Raw genomic sequence first — 12,262 nt, forward strand, 5'->3', positions numbered from 1 at the left:
GGAGGAGACAGCCCCAACCCCAGGACTGCAGACGGACCGTGACTTCGGAAGGCTATCACCCGGGTCATCGTCCAGTTACTGGGTGGGGAGGGGGCGGGGGTGTGAAGGGAAGAGTGAAAAGCAATGGCGAAAGATACAGGAGACCATAATTCTAAATGTCCACCCTCGATGCAAAGAATTGTCTACGTGCCGACTCCAGAGGTGCCAGCTTCGAAAGCAGGGATGCTCTGTCTCTAGAGGGACGCGGGCGCAGGCTGGTGGCAGATGCCGACAGCAGCCTTCGGCGGGGGCGGGGGTCTGCTGCGCTGGTCTCTACGACCCCTTATGACTCCCAGGTCCCACCGTCGCGAGAGCCGCCACCTGCAGGGACTGCGAGCTCACACTAGCCGACTGACGTGCGTTGTTCACCAGGGCACCGGTTCGGGGGCCGTATGCACACCTTTCCCGGCTGCACGGCGGTGCTCACCTGTGCACCAGCTGGAGGAGGCGGGCCACGAAGGCACTTTTGCGGGAGACACGAGAAAGCATGCTTCCCCCCGCCCCGCCCGCCCCACGCCTCTGCCCCAGCCGACTCAGGGCCACGGGCTGCCGCTCCGTTTTTGCAAAGTTTGTCCAGACTCTCTGTCTGAAGTGAGTTTTGTTCTCCCCTCTTTCAAGCATATAGGTCTTGGCCCCCACCCCGAAGGCCTAGTCCTTGCTTTAGTCACAGTGGACAGGCCCGAGGACCGGGGCCGCCCCCCCGCCCCAGGCTGGCTGGGAAGGCGAGTCCCCGCAGGCGGACCCAGGGTGCACCTGGGGGCCAGCAGGGACAGGCTAGGCGGCCCCCCAGGGCAAGGCAGGGCTGGAGGAACTGGGACTCACAGGAGGACCGGCGAGCCCGACGCCCGGGTCGCCACGGCTGCCAGGAGAGCCAGGGATCCCAGGTGCACCTCGGTCCCCCTGGAAAGAGAAAAACAACATCGATGGCTCAGCTCCCCGAGGGCGGAGCCCGGGTTCCAGGGAATTGGGCTCCTCTCTTTGCCCCGACAGCGCCCCCCAGCGGGACCCTCCGGGCCCCTGGACGGCTCGCCCACACAGCCCGCTGTCCCGCCCAGGCCAACAGGCCTGGCCTCAGCCACCAAGGGCCATCCTGCACCTTCCAGGCCGACTACCCTCACCCATGGCTCCAAACATGGTTATGACACTGTGGCCCCCGCCACGTGACCACAGCACCCAAGTTTCCCGGCTTCCTCCAGAGCTCACCGTGCCCCCACTCTGCCCACGCCCGAGACGGGACCCCACACCCCCGTTTCAGCCCAGTTCCCGTGTCACCAGTGAATTCGTTCATCAGGTCAGCCATGACCTCCCAGGGACCTGTCTGCTGTGGGTCCCGCCCCCCGGGGGGTGGGAGGGGCGAGGGGCATCGGATGGGACCTTTGGCTTCAAGCTCAGTGGTTCATGGAGTGTGGGTCTCAGTTCCGCCTTCAACACTCATTCACCGTCACCGTAAGGGTGTGACGAGTCCCTCGAGCGGCGGCTGCTTCACACGGGAGCTGCCGCGTCAGCAGCTGTCCGGAGCAGTAGGGGCAGCTACGCCTGTGGAGGGCCCGGCCCCACGCCCGGCCCAGCACCCAGCCCAGCGGGAGTCAGACCCTGCGCTGGAGGACGCGACCCGCCTCGAGGAACACGGAGGTGCGTGGAGGGGACCTCGGGGCTCACGGTGGGATTCTCCTAACGGGAAAACCCCAACTCCCTGGAAGACAGCAAAGGCGCCTGGGACACTCATTTGCTCACAAAGATAAAAGGTTTTCGGGAGGTGGAACCGTGACGTGGCCTGAAAGACGGCAGAAGGTAGTGGAACGACGCGGCAACTATGCTGTCCAATAAGGTCATTAGAGAGCGTGAAAAGTGTGTCTTAGTTTCACTTAGAAACCGAACAAACTTTCTGGCCAGCCCTACACAAGGTCTGCCTCCAAGGGCACCCACGGCACCCACGGCACCCACGGCATGTTCGGATGGACACGCACCTTGCTTCCAAGAGGCCCGGGCAGTCCAGGCGGTCCACGGAGCCCCTGGGAGAGTGAAAGACACAAGGGTGGTCACGGAACCCCGAGTGAGTGCTGCCCCGCCCACCGCGTGCCAGCCGGGTGCGCCCTGTGCTGCAGGGGCTGGGGCAGATGTCCCGGACTCCCCCGTGGCCTTGCCGTGCACAGGAAACCACCTGTTCTTGAGCCATGAGGCCCCTGGGTGAGAATCCTGCCTGCCTCCTACTGCCTCTGCGGGTCCTCGGGCAAACCCCTCGGTCTCGCACTTCCCTTCCCCACCTGCGATCCTTACCCCAGGGGCCCCCGCCAGTCCGGGCCCGGCCTGCTCCCAGGGCGGGGCTCCTCTGACCCCGAAGCCGAGCCTCTCCCTGGTTTACTGCGAGGCCCAGACGGGGGGAACCACACACAAACGCCACTTCACACGTGGACTGGGAAGCCCCTTCCCTGCGTGCACGCCACGCCTGGCCCACACTGTGGACAGGTCCGCTCAGCTGTCTCAGGAGCATCTATCCGGACGTCAGAGCCCAGCCCAGCTCTGCGTCCCCAGCGGATGGCCCCGAGCCTGACACAGGACAGCCGCCCCCTGGCCTGCGGTGCACCAGAGACCGCCGTGCCCCGCCGTGCCCCGCCCCTCCCCCACACCCTTTCCCGACCAGCCCGATCACACCAGCCATGACTCACTCCCCACAGAGTCTGGCCAGGGCATCTTTTTCCCCCCTTTTCCTTTTCTCCGTCTGACCTGGCTGCCCTGGGTACAGCCCCCAGCGCCCAACTCACCGGCTCTCCGTCCTTCCCTGATCCGGGAGGACCAGGGGGCCCGGGGGCCCCAGGATCCCCGCGGGGCCCAGCTGGCCCTGGGCCCCCTGCTTCCCCAGCCGCTCCCTGGAAAGAAGCAAGGACAGTTTCCAGCACCAGTGACACGCAGAAGGCCAGCCCTTCAAGGGCGCGCCAGCCTGAAGGGGGAGGATGGATGCCCTTCCTGACGGTTTGTGATGGGTGGTCCTGTGTCCCCCCGCCCCCCGTGCATAGGCTGAAGTCCGGCTGAGAAATGGGGTCTGATTCGTTAAGTTAGGGTGAGGTCGTAGTGGAGTAGGCGGCCGTAACCCACTACGCACTGGCTTCAACACCCCTGAGAAGGGGACACCGGGACACACACACGCATGGAGGAAGACACTGTGAGGACACAGGGACGAGGAGAGAGGCTGGGAGAGAGCCTGTCCTCCCCGGCCTCCGGGAACCAGCCACGCGGATGCCCTGACTAGGACGCCGGGACACGGGGAGGGGGCAGGTCGCACGCCTGCGCCTGGAGGGCGGCCGGTGCGCCACCATCCTCTGCTGGTGGAGCTGCCTCCGGGCACGCACGCACGCAGCCTGGGGCCCAGGAGCGAGGAGGACACTGAGGTTTCTAGTCCTGCCTTCCTCCCGGTGCAAGACCCCCCCCCCAGGGGCGCCTCCTCCTCCAGGCAGCCCTCCACTCCTGCTAGGATTCCTGCCGGAATAGGGCTCTCACTTCCTCACCGGCTGTTCGGGTTCTGATGGGGGGTGGGGGCGGGCTTTTCGCTACAGGCAAACGCCCACCCTTCTGACCACAAAGCCTGGTGCTGGAGTGGCAGCTCCGGCTGCGGAACACCGGGCGGGACTGCGGAGCTGGAGCCGCAGGGGCTGCTTTTCCCTGGCAGGGCCCCCGTGGGCCTCAGCGAGGACCCCAACACCTCCAGCAGTCCCCGATGGATGGGGGTGAGGAGGGAGTGAGCCAGCAGGGGCAAAGCCAGGGGCCGGGGGATGGACCCTGACTCCCAGCCTGGGGCGGATCCGAGTCCCCGAGCACCTGCCCCCGGGGGCAGGAGAAACACCCGCCCTGGTGGCAGGGATTTGTATGCTCCCCACAGCCACAGCCTGGCCCCGGCCCCCAGCCCGGGCTTCTGCTCAGCCCAGCCCAGGTGTTTGGCTCCCTCTGGAGGTGGAAGGTGCTAACTGCGCATGGATTTCCTGGTCTTTGCTCTCAGCGCATCAGTCCTCGAAAAACCTCGGTCTTTTCGGTCACCCCTTCTCTGGTGCCAGTGCCCAGAATGGAGCGCAACCCCTCACACTCGGGTGGTCCCATCAAGCCAGAGCAGGTGGCCAGGATTCCCCCCCTCACTTAACCCGGGTGCTCCACTCTCATTAGGGCAGCCTAAGATGGTCTTATCTTTCTGCCAAAAATAAACACATACATACATACATAAACACATAAATAAATAGATAAATAAGTGCACCTGCCTCACTTAAGGGGTGTTACTGAGCTTATAATCAGCTAACACTCCCAAGCCCCAAGACACTTCCCACGAGCTGGCTGATCATCACCTCTGCAATTAATCGTTTCCTTCTCTACGTTTTCAGAGCACAGCCTTCTCGCCAGGACGCAAATATTTACACCTACCCTTATTACATTTTGTCAAAACAGGAAAGATAAGGTGATCACTCCCGAGCCGAAGGAAAGCGCATTAAGAAGCTCAGGCACCTGTGAGCTCAGGGGGTGGGTGGGGGCTCTGCGGCTGATCCACCGGAAGCTGGGGGGGTCCCTGGGACGCCTGTCCGGGAGTGTGAGGCCCACCGACCCGGGAGATGAGGGCAGCGGACCCCCAGCGCCCACCGCCCGCCTCACCTGCTCTGCGGAGCCCCAGGGCCGGCGGTCCCCGGGGGACCCCCGCAGCCCGCGCTCAGCAAGTTACTGCCCTACGCGACAGAGGAGACGCTGCAAGTGCGTGGAGGGCGCCTGGGGTCCCGGTGTCCCCACACCCGATGGGCCCACTGACACTGAGGGCGGTCTGTGCTGCGGGGGAGGGGCCCTGCCCTGGGCTGGCGCGGCTTCAGCGGAGTCCCTGGCCCGGCCCTCCCGCCGCCAGGACAGCAATGGTCTCAGCGACACTCCTGCAACGGAGCTCAGAGAGACGCAGGAAGTGGGGCTGCGAAAGCCGTGGGCTCTCCCCTTCGGCCCCCAGGGCGCTGGTGTTTGGGGGACGCTTCTTCCTAGTAGGTAAAGCCCATTGTCGAGGCGTGGGACACACTAACTGCTCGCCACGGTGCGCACGGTGCTGAAGCAGCGGAAGTCCACGGTAGACAGGCCTGGTGGACGGGCTAGGAGGTGGAGGGCCGACCGAGGGACCTCGGGGGCCGGTCCCCGCACCTGTCAGATGGGGGCCCTGGGGCTCCCGGTCTGATGTGAGGGTGGCGGGAATGGCCGCAGGGCCTGCCCCTGCCGTCCCCTGGAGAGGACCCGGGTCCACGTTTCTCAGAAACAGACCCGCATCTGGGGGCTCGGGGACCCCACCGCGTCTTACCTTCTCGCCTCGCTCCCCGTCTCTCCCGGGGGAGCCTCTGATCCCCGGGGGGCCCTGAAGACAGAAAGGTTATCATCGGTGTGGTGGTCGCCAGGGAGGGGTGACCAGGTCCCTCTTCAGCCAATGGCTACGGCTCTGTCCCCTCTGGTCCCCCTCCCTGACTGGACTCCCCCAGAGGCCTGGGCCCCCCCTGCTTCCTGTCACCACCTCCGCTGCTGGCCCTGGTCGGCACACCCCGCACACAGCAGAGCTCTCCGAGCGCTCAGGGCCTCCTGACACTGGGCCCGGCTGTGCAAACACTCGCCCAGAGGGTGCCCCCGAGACAAGGCTCAAGGGCATGCGTCCCAGGCCCGCACCAGGGACGCAGGGACGGAGCGAGGGGAGGGCAGCAGGAGCCAGGGAGGGACACACGCTCAGAGGGGCCCCGGCAGGCGAGCGGCTGGCATCATCGCCCCTCGGTCGGGGCTGCCCCTGCTGGGGCCAGCGGCCACGTGTGGCGTGGCTGGACAGCGTGGTCTCTACAACCCAGAGGGAACCCTCAGGCAAGGGACTGCTCCCTCCTGGGTGTCGGTGGGTCTGCTGACGCGTGGGGGGTGCAGGGGCGTGACACGGTCCAGCACCACCTACAGCAGCCACGACCCCCCCGTGCCTCAGTTTCCTCCTGTGTACAGGGGCAGCGATAGCAGCCCCTCCAGGGCAGTGAGGGCCGCAGGAGTCAGCCCGTGAGAAGCGCCCAGAACAGGGCCTGGCCCGACAAACACCCGTAAGCAGCTGCGATTATTGTCCGCAAAGGCTGGCGGCCAAACGGGACCGGCCGCCGTCTGCGGTGGGAGCACAGCCCGCCGTGGCCTTGAGAAGGCGCCGCGGGTGTCTTTTGCATAGAGGTCGGAATCCACGTCCGTGGCCTCAGGCTCATCCTTTAGTGGACACCTCGGGGCCCACACGGAGGGGCAGGGCCTCAGTGCGTGTGAGACACGAAACGTGAGCCGGACCACCCTCTCCACTTTGAGGACAAAAAGGCGGAGGCCCCAAGGCGGGGCCCCACCCCCACCCCCACCCCCACCCCCACCCCCACCCCCATGCCCACTCCCACCCCCAGCCCCACTCACTCACCGCACTTCCTGGGGGGCCGCTGGGACCGGGCGGACCTGCAGGTCCAGGAGCGCCCTGTTCAGAAGCAGAAGTTTAGACGGGCCCCATGGACTGAGGACAGGAGGGACCCCCGGTCTCTCGCCAAACCTGCCTCGCACTCGCGTCCCCCGGGGTTTGCTGGGACTGGGTCTGGCCTGACACTGCCCCCGCGGGTGAGAGGAGCCTGCTCCTGAGTGCGCGGCGCCCCGACCGGCCGCGCCTCGAGGAGGAGACCCTGGCACGAGGCGGGGGGCAGGAGGGCGGGACTCCAGAAGGTTCCTGGGGGCACGGAGGTGTGTCTGTGTGCGTGTGTGCGTGAGTTGGCTGTGCCTGGCCCATCAGGGGACGGTCCCTGAAGGGAGGGACTTGGACTGGACACTGTGGGCTGTGCGGACCCCATGGGAGACGTGGTGAGCGGCGGGGGTGGCAGGAGCGCAGGAGGCCCGTGCGCAAAGGCGTGTCTGTGTGTGCTCACAGCTGCGGCTGTGTGTTGGGAGCTTACACACACTCGTGCATCACAGAATGTGTGTGTGCGATGGGCACGTGAGCACAGCCCTGAGTCACCCCCGTCTGTGGGGGAGGGGGTGTGCATCCCTGGGTGGACGAATAAAGTGGGGTCGTGCAGCCCGCCCAGCCCATCTCTCTGGGTCTTTGCTACCCAGACACCCCAGGCCTGGCCCGCCCCTCCCCTCCCAGGTGGCCTGCACCTCCCCGGTCCTTCTCCCCAGTTTCCCAGGGCTGTGAGCCCAGGCCCCCTCTCTCTGTGTGACCCCCCACCCCGCCGGGCCCCGAGCAGGCAGGTAGGCAGGGCAGGACTCACGGGGCTTCCAGCTGTCCCAGGCACCCCACGTGGTCCTTCCTGTCCCTTGGCGCCCTGCACGGGAGACAAAAGGGGGGGTGCAACATCAGAGGCACCCCTGCAGGGACTCTGGGGGACACCTGCACCTCAGAGCCAGCCACCCACACGGGAGACCCCGGGAGCCGCTCCTCCCGGCCATCCGCAGGTGCACACACTTCCTCCCACCCTCTCCGCCCCAGACGGACACAGGCATCCGCAGAACCCCTTGTCTTCATGGGACAGAGCTCAGAGGGACACGTGGCCCCGGCCCACGGCCAGCCAGGGGCCCTGCAGCCTGAGAGGCAGGCGGCTGGGCCGGCAAAGCCGAGAGCGGGGACACACGACACAAATGCCGATGGAGAAGGGGGTCTCGGGGGGCTGGGCTGGGAGGGAGGGGCTCCCGGCCTCCGAAAGGCCGGGGGAGCCAGGAACCAGCGGAGCCCCGGCTGAGCACTCGAGCCTGAGGGCACAGGGTCGGGGAAGGACGGCAGTGTGACCTGCGCATTAGTGACAGAGCAAAGACAGCAGGGGTCCGGGGCAGGGCCCACCCCGGGGGGCTGGGTGCTGGGGCACTCTGGGTGGGGCTCACCCCCTGAGTGTGGGGCTCACGGTCCCAGCAGCACCTGGGCCGGCGCCCTCTGGTGGGCATTCCCGAAATGGCAGACCAGCAGTGCCCATGGGGCCAGGGTCACAGAGGGACAGAAGGGTGTGTGACTGTCCCTACGCCTGGGGCCCGATGGCAGAGTGCGGGCTTTCTTACCGGCAGTCCTGTGAGGCCCGGTGGCCCCGGCTCTCCAGGACGGCCCTGGGGTCCCTGCAATGAGACAAGCCGTCCGTGAGCAAGGTCGTGTGGACAGGGTGGGGCGTGGACATGCACCGTGGGTAGAAGATAAGATCCAGGGGCAAGGGTCGAGTCCTTGGGGCCCTGAGGGAGGGGGAAGGGGCCACATTCGGTTCAGCTGGGCTCCTGGGGGGTGGGCAGCGCAGTTCAGACCTGCCGCAGCTCGGCCCTGGGGTGCCCGGGCGCGGGGTGCAGGGCGCGGGGCACTCACCGGCTCCCCAGGTGCGCCACTGTCGCCCTTCTCTCCTCTCAGCCCTTGTTCTCCCTGCGGGTGGGAAGCACCAGGTAGAGCGGCCCGGCCCTGCCCACCCCGGGCCCGGCCACGGGGCCCCTCCCGCCCTCGGGACGCCCACTGAAGGCGGTTCCCCCCCGCCCCACCCAGACTCGGGTGCGTTCTCACTGGCCCCTCAGATCAAAGGCCGGGAGTCGCTGCGTCGGGATCGCCGAGCCCCACACGGGGCCGGGCCCTCCTGCCGTGGACGCCCACCGGGTGCCTTCCTCCTCCGGGGCCCCAGCTGTGGAGCACGTCTGCAGGCACTTGTGTGGCTCATTCCTGTGGGGCACGTTTGCACACCCTTGTGTGGCTCGGGCCTGCGGAGCACGTTTGCACATCCTTGTGTGGCTCGGGCCTGCGGAGCACGTTTGCACGCACTCGTGTGGCTCGTGCCTGCCCCCTGCAGCCCAGAGCCTGGCACGCAGGTCGTGGGTGAAAAACGGTGCAGAGAGTGCAGACGGGACCCGGGAAGCGTCTGGAAGGCAGATCCTAGCACCGGAGTCCGGGAGCCGGATGTCTGGTGGAGCGTTCATGGGCAGAGAGGCGGCACAGACGGGCGGGGCCCTGCGCGGCCCCCACACTGCCTCCTCTCCCCTCGAATGGGCGGGTCTGGAGACCCCGTCCCAGGCTTCCCGCCAGCATCCTCCCCGAGCTCCTCGCTGGCCCCCGGGGCCGTGGGCAGGGCTCTGGGCCGCTTCCCGCTCTCTGCGCGTCTTCTGGGGAGGGGCAAGTGCTTGGGTCGACCACGCAGAGTGTGACCAGCTCCACGAGACCGCGCCTTCCTGCAGAGCATATCTTGGTGCGGGCACAGGGCAGCGGTTCCGGGTCCGAGCGCAGTCCTTCATCCAGTGACTCTGCTCCCAGCCGGCTCAGAGGACAGAGCTGGGGCTCCAGTCCCCGGGGCCACTGACACCCTCATTTCCAGCGTGTTTCCTCCTAGAAGATCTCCCATGGCGGGGATCCGTGGAACTGTGTGGTTCTCAAGCCATTTGCAAAACGATCCATAAAGACGAGTGTTTACAGGGCCCTTTCAGGCTGTGAGCTGAGAAGGGTCTGCAAGGGACCCAGGTGGCAGGAGGACGGGCTCAGACCCATGAGAGGCCAGGCCAGAGGCGGGACCCTGGGGACTCACAGGGAGATGCTGGGCCTCGTCCGTCCTGGGCCCAGAGTCAGGGGCAGGGCCGTCAGCACTGGTGGCTCAGGTGGTGCCCTGCTAGATGGCGGCTGAGTGCCTGAGGGGGCCTGGCTCCCCTCCCCTCCCCCTCCCCTCCCCCCTCCCCCTCCCCTCCCCCTCCCCAGGCTTCCATGGACTCTAACTCCCTCTTGGGCTCCACGTCACGCCGCCAGGCTCAGTGTCGGCCTGGGGTCCTGGTGGACACTGGGCGGGCGCAGGGGGGAACAGGCTGCCAGAGCCCCCCCAGGTGCTGCTGCCGAACCGCTACAGGCCCGCAGGTGACAACGCCCCTCTGGATCCTCAGCTGGGACTTCTCCAAATCCCAGGCTGAGGGACGGGCTCCTTCATCTCTCCGACATCTCCCGACCTGCGTGCCACCCAGCGGCCCCCACCGGGCTGCCTCCCCAGGAGCCGCCCCACTCCGCGGCCAGGCGCTCCCGCCCAGCCCTCCTCCCTCCGTCTGCTCCCCAGGCGCACACCTGAGACGGGCAGAGACACACCGACAGAGGGCTTTCCACACCATCAGCACAACCACACAAACACGGTTACCACGGCGACGAGGCGGTCCCCGAGAGATCCAGGCAATAACCCACCCACAGTGAGCCTTCCCCCGCCCCCTGCACCCATAGACTCAGGGGCTTTGCACCCGAGAGCGGCCGCCTGGGTCCCGCGAAGCTCAGGCCCTGCAGGAAGCCGTCCCGCCCAGGACTCAGAGGGGGGCCCAGGCAGGCCCCGCGCCTCCCGCAGAGACGCCTCCTCAGAAGCCATCTTCCTGGGAGCGACGTCTTTACGGACGACCGGCCGGGCATGGAGGCCCGCGTCTCGAGCTTGAGGGGCTCAGCAGGGAGCGAGGGAAGGAGACCCAGACGGAGCAGGACCGGGTGGCGGTGTGGGGGTGCAGGTGGCCCGGGAAGAGGGAGCCGACCGACAGGCAGTGCGAGCCAGCAGCTGCCCCGGTGAGGGGTGGGGGGGGGGGGTCAGCCCTGCACCTCAGCAGCGGGCGGGGGTGGCAGGGGACGTCTGGCTGACAGCTCCGTCCCGGTGTCCGTCTGCACGGCAGGCTCTCTGCCGCCGCTTGGCTTCCGCGCCACGGGCTCACCGTGGGTGCCGTGGGCTCCTCCTCGGGGCGGTGTGAGCGACACCGCACTGCATGGCCTTGGAAGAGACCTCACGCCGTGTCCCTGGGAGTCCTCCTTCTCGGGGCGGGGGGGAGGGGCCCAGAGAGGGTCCTTCCCGCAGGCACCCCCTGCCGCCCACCCGGCCAGTGGCGCCCCTCCTCCTCACGCCCCACATTCCAGCCGGGAACCAGCTCCGGGTCCCGTGTGCTTCCGCCCTGGCTGCTGCTCCGGCTCCATGGTGCCCGCTCGCCTCTCTTCCTCCGCAGACGGGGTTCTCCTTAGCTTTTCACGTCGCATTGTCTTAATGTTGAAAACGTGGACAAAAAGCAGCCACGGGAACGGGGTTCTCTGTCCAAGGCGCTCAGCGGGGCGCCTCCTGGAGCAGCCAGACGCGTCCCCAAGCAGAAGGACCGTGTCCGCCGCGAGCACCAAGCGCACACACAGGGGGCCGCTCCGGGCCCCCCCCTCCCCGTCCCAGGGGCGTGAGGAGATCCTGCCTGACGGGCCAGGGCGGCGGAGAGCAAGGGGGCAGCTCGGGGACGACGTCCGCGCGGCTCGGGGCCCTGCGGCAGGGACTGGCTGCAGGCCTGGGCTCTTCCCCTTCGCACGTGCACACACACACACACACACACACACACACACACACACCTGCACACACACACGCGTGCACACACAGGACTCAGAGATGGGCTTTCCCCGTCAGTGTCCTCGAGCGCTGGTGTCTCTCCGACGCTATGCGCACAGCACGCACACGCGTGTTTACTTCTATGAAACAGGGTTTCCGCGGCATGGAGAGTCTGTGGCTGATGCAGTCCCCAGCTCCTGGTCCCGCGGCCTCCCTGCCGCTTCTCGTCGGGAGCAGCTGCACGGCGCACACCCCGTGCGAGCTTTCCAGGCGCACGTGACGCAGATGGAGACGGGGTGGCCCCACCAGCGGGCGGACACTTCGCCACACGTCGGTGCAGAGTGACTCCCCAGACAAGCCGCACCGCCCACCGAGTGCTGCGCTGGTCTCCCCGGGCGCGTGGCGGCATCGCTGGCATGAGTCTCAGGCGAGGCTGACGTGGCCAGTCCCGACTGCAGCGCCGACACACCCGTACCGGACGGCTGAGCCTCCCTGAGATGGGCGTGAGTGGGGGGGGGGGGCCGAGCTGTGGAACGACGCCCCACAAAACCACACAGGGAGGCCCCTGGTCACGCGGCGTGCCCGACGCCCCATCTCCGGGCCTCCACGCGGAGACGGCTCCCCGGTCTCTAGGGCACCCGGCCAGTCCCCGCCCCCACCCTCCGTCAGGCCCAGCACTGCAGCCGAGATGCCCCGTCCCCCCTGGGGTCGGCTGTCCGCAGAGCAGGACACCCAGGCCGGGAGGAACGCTAACGTGAGAACAGCCCAAACCGGGTCCCGCACTTCTGCTGCCGTTCACTCGTGGTGAGCACTCAGGTGTTCGAGGGGCGGCCCCGTGCCCCGGCCCGGTTTCGGCGCACTCTCACCGCCGGCGTGCGAGGCAGCCGGGTGTAGCATGCCCGGTGTCAACAGAGGAG

General features: G+C 67.4%; 1 protein-coding gene across 1 annotated transcript in view; it reads right to left on the reverse strand.

Moving 5' to 3' along the window:
• COL22A1 (collagen type XXII alpha 1 chain) overlaps nucleotides 1–12,262 on the reverse strand; it is a 167,873-nt gene that overhangs the window by 51,368 nt on the left and 104,243 nt on the right. Inside the window, exons 32-39 of the mRNA XM_045861103.1 lie at nucleotides 8,366–8,419; nucleotides 8,074–8,127; nucleotides 7,296–7,349; nucleotides 6,458–6,511; nucleotides 5,345–5,398; nucleotides 2,802–2,906; nucleotides 2,007–2,051; nucleotides 862–939 (exon numbers count right to left, since the gene is read on the reverse strand). Of these exons, the coding sequence (XP_045717059.1) occupies nucleotides 862–939; nucleotides 2,007–2,051; nucleotides 2,802–2,906; nucleotides 5,345–5,398; nucleotides 6,458–6,511; nucleotides 7,296–7,349; nucleotides 8,074–8,127; nucleotides 8,366–8,419 (498 nt within the window). The remainder of the gene's footprint in view (nucleotides 1–861; nucleotides 940–2,006; nucleotides 2,052–2,801; nucleotides 2,907–5,344; nucleotides 5,399–6,457; nucleotides 6,512–7,295; nucleotides 7,350–8,073; nucleotides 8,128–8,365; nucleotides 8,420–12,262) is intronic.

Source organism: Phyllostomus hastatus, unplaced genomic scaffold (assembly GCF_019186645.2).
Source record: "Phyllostomus hastatus isolate PE091 unplaced genomic scaffold, TTU_PhHast_1.1 phas_scaffold_21, whole genome shotgun sequence".
In the NCBI taxonomy this organism is placed as follows: domain Eukaryota; kingdom Metazoa; phylum Chordata; class Mammalia; order Chiroptera; family Phyllostomidae; genus Phyllostomus; species Phyllostomus hastatus.